Source organism: Ovis canadensis, chromosome 15, assembly GCF_042477335.2.
Source record: "Ovis canadensis isolate MfBH-ARS-UI-01 breed Bighorn chromosome 15, ARS-UI_OviCan_v2, whole genome shotgun sequence".
Classification (NCBI taxonomy): Eukaryota; Metazoa; Chordata; class Mammalia; order Artiodactyla; family Bovidae; genus Ovis; species Ovis canadensis.
Window position 1 is genome coordinate 53,840,940 of NC_091259.1, and position 2,342 is coordinate 53,843,281.

At 42.8% G+C, this 2,342-nt stretch overlaps 1 protein-coding gene across 1 annotated transcript; it reads left to right on the forward strand.

Moving 5' to 3' along the window:
• Positions 1–728: 728 nt before the first annotated feature.
• LOC138420144 (olfactory receptor 2AG1-like) lies at positions 729–1,700 on the forward strand. The gene has a single exon (XM_069553300.1). The coding sequence runs from the start codon at positions 729–731 to the stop codon at positions 1,698–1,700; it is 972 nt and encodes a 323-aa protein (XP_069409401.1).
• The last annotated feature ends 642 nt before the right edge of the window (positions 1,701–2,342 follow it).

Below are 2,342 nucleotides of genomic sequence, written 5' to 3' on the forward strand. Positions count from 1 at the left end.
CACAAATATCTCCTGTCTCAATTGTTTCACAACCTGGATGGGAGAGAGGGAAATATATGTTAGGCCTTCTCGAAGATGCATCTCCTGAAGAGAAAGGAAGGAAAAAGAATCTGGATACCATATGTCTGGGCTTCCCAGGTGGCGTTAGTGGTAAAAAATCTACCTGCCAGTGCAGGAGACATAAAGAGACGTGGGTTCAATCACTGGGTCGGGAAGATCCCCTGGAGGAGGGCACAGCAACCCATTCCAGTATTCTTACTTAAAGAATCCCTTGGACAGAGGAGCCTGGCGGGCCACAGTCCATGGGGTCGCAGAGTTGGACACAACTGAAGTGACTTAGTGCACTCTGTATGTCTATATGCCTAGATTTTCCCTTTAATGTTTCCCATTGGTTAAGTTGCTCCTGTTTCTCAAGAGAAGGAAGTGGGATGGTGAAGCAGAGCAAATACAGAATTACTGCCCAAATGGGACTTGCCTAATATTGAAGGAAACATCAGAAATGGGAAAGAAATGTGCTATTTTAACAATATGTTATCAGTACATACTTGATTTAATTTATGAATGAAAGACTAATACATGTTAGGATAAACTGAGCAACTAATTTCTTTCAATCAAGGGCTGTAACATTGTAAAGGCAAGGAGTCCCCAGTGACCACATCAGAACTACCTTATCTGATTTTTCATAATTTCAGATAACAACAACAACAAAAAACACACACACACACAGAATGGAGCTCTATAACTCCACCGTGGAAAGTGGTTTCATCTTGGTGGGGATTCTGACTGACAGTGGGTCTCCTGAGCTGCTCTGTACCACAATCTCAGTCCTGTACATGCTGGCCCTCACCAGCAATGGTCTGCTGCTCCTGGTCATCACAATGGATGCCCGGCTCCATGTGCCCATGTACCTCCTGCTCAGCCAGCTTTCTCTCATGGATTTGATGCTTACATCTGTAGTTATTCCTAAAACACTTGTGGATTATCTGCGTGGAGAGAATGCCATCTCCTTTGAGGGCTGTGCCCTTCAGATGTTCCTAGTACTGACCCTGGGTGGTGCAGAGGGCCTCTTACTGGCCTTCATGGCCTATGACAGGTATGTGGCCATTTGTCATCCTTTGAACTACATGGTCCTCATGAGGCCCAGGATCTGCTGGCTCATGGTGGCCACCCCTTGGACCCTGGCATTCCTGAATTCTGTGATACACACTTCATATACCATGCATTTTCCTTTCTGCATGACCCGGCAAATCAGGCACCTCCTCTGTGAGATCCCACCCTTGCTGAAATTGGCCTGTGCAGATACCTCCAGATATGAGCTCATGGTGTATGTGTCAGGGTCCGTCTTTCTCATGCCTTCCCTTGCTGCCGTCCTTGCCTCCTATACGTTTGTCCTAGTTGCTGTCCTCCACATGTCCTCAGGAGAGGGAAGGCAGAAAGCCCTCTTCACATGTTCTTCTCACCTGACTGTGGTGGGAATGTACTATGGAGCTGCCATGTTTATGTATGTCCAGCCCAGCTCCCACCACAGTCCCCAACAGGACAACATCCTCTCTGTATTTTACATTGTCATTACTCCAGCACTGAACCCTCTCATCTATAGTCTGAGAAACAAGGAGGTAATGGGGGCCTTCAGGAGAGTATTAGGGAGGTTTTCTCTTATCCAGGATGGTGGCTGCCAGTGTCATATTGAAGCCCTATAACTCCTAGATGGTGCTTCATATCCGCTCTTGTTTTTTTTTAAATATAAATTTATTTATTTTAATTGGAGGTTTTATGTGGTTCTTCTACATTATGAAAATTCTGAAAATTTGCCACATTAGATCTAAGTCCTCATTTGGTCTTAGAGACACAATTTTGTCTCCATCAGCTCTGTATTTTGATAGTTAAGAAGCATTCATTTCTCTGATCAATATCCCAGGATATGCTTGAAATTCTTTTTCTGTTCTGACAGAGTGACCTTACATTTTATTTCAGTATTTTTTCTTTTCTTACCCTATGACAATCCTACACCTAATCACAGAGAAGTTTAGCCAGATTTTTTGGACAGCTCAATTTAAAGCAGAAGTAAAAATTAGAGAGGAAAAATGAAGATACAAATGTTGAATTTTAGTTGTTGCTATTGACAGAATTTCTCAGTTCTTACCTTCTTATTAGTGAGCATTTGTAGTCATATAATACTAGATACTTTACTGTGGGCAGAACTTCCCAGGTTTATATCAGAGTCCTAGCCAATGGAAAAAAAAAAATTCTTATCAGTGACCTATGCCTTGGTTTCTGCATCGACTCCTCAAACTACTCATGTTGTATTAAGACAGTCAAGTACTTTCTTTTCACATTATTTA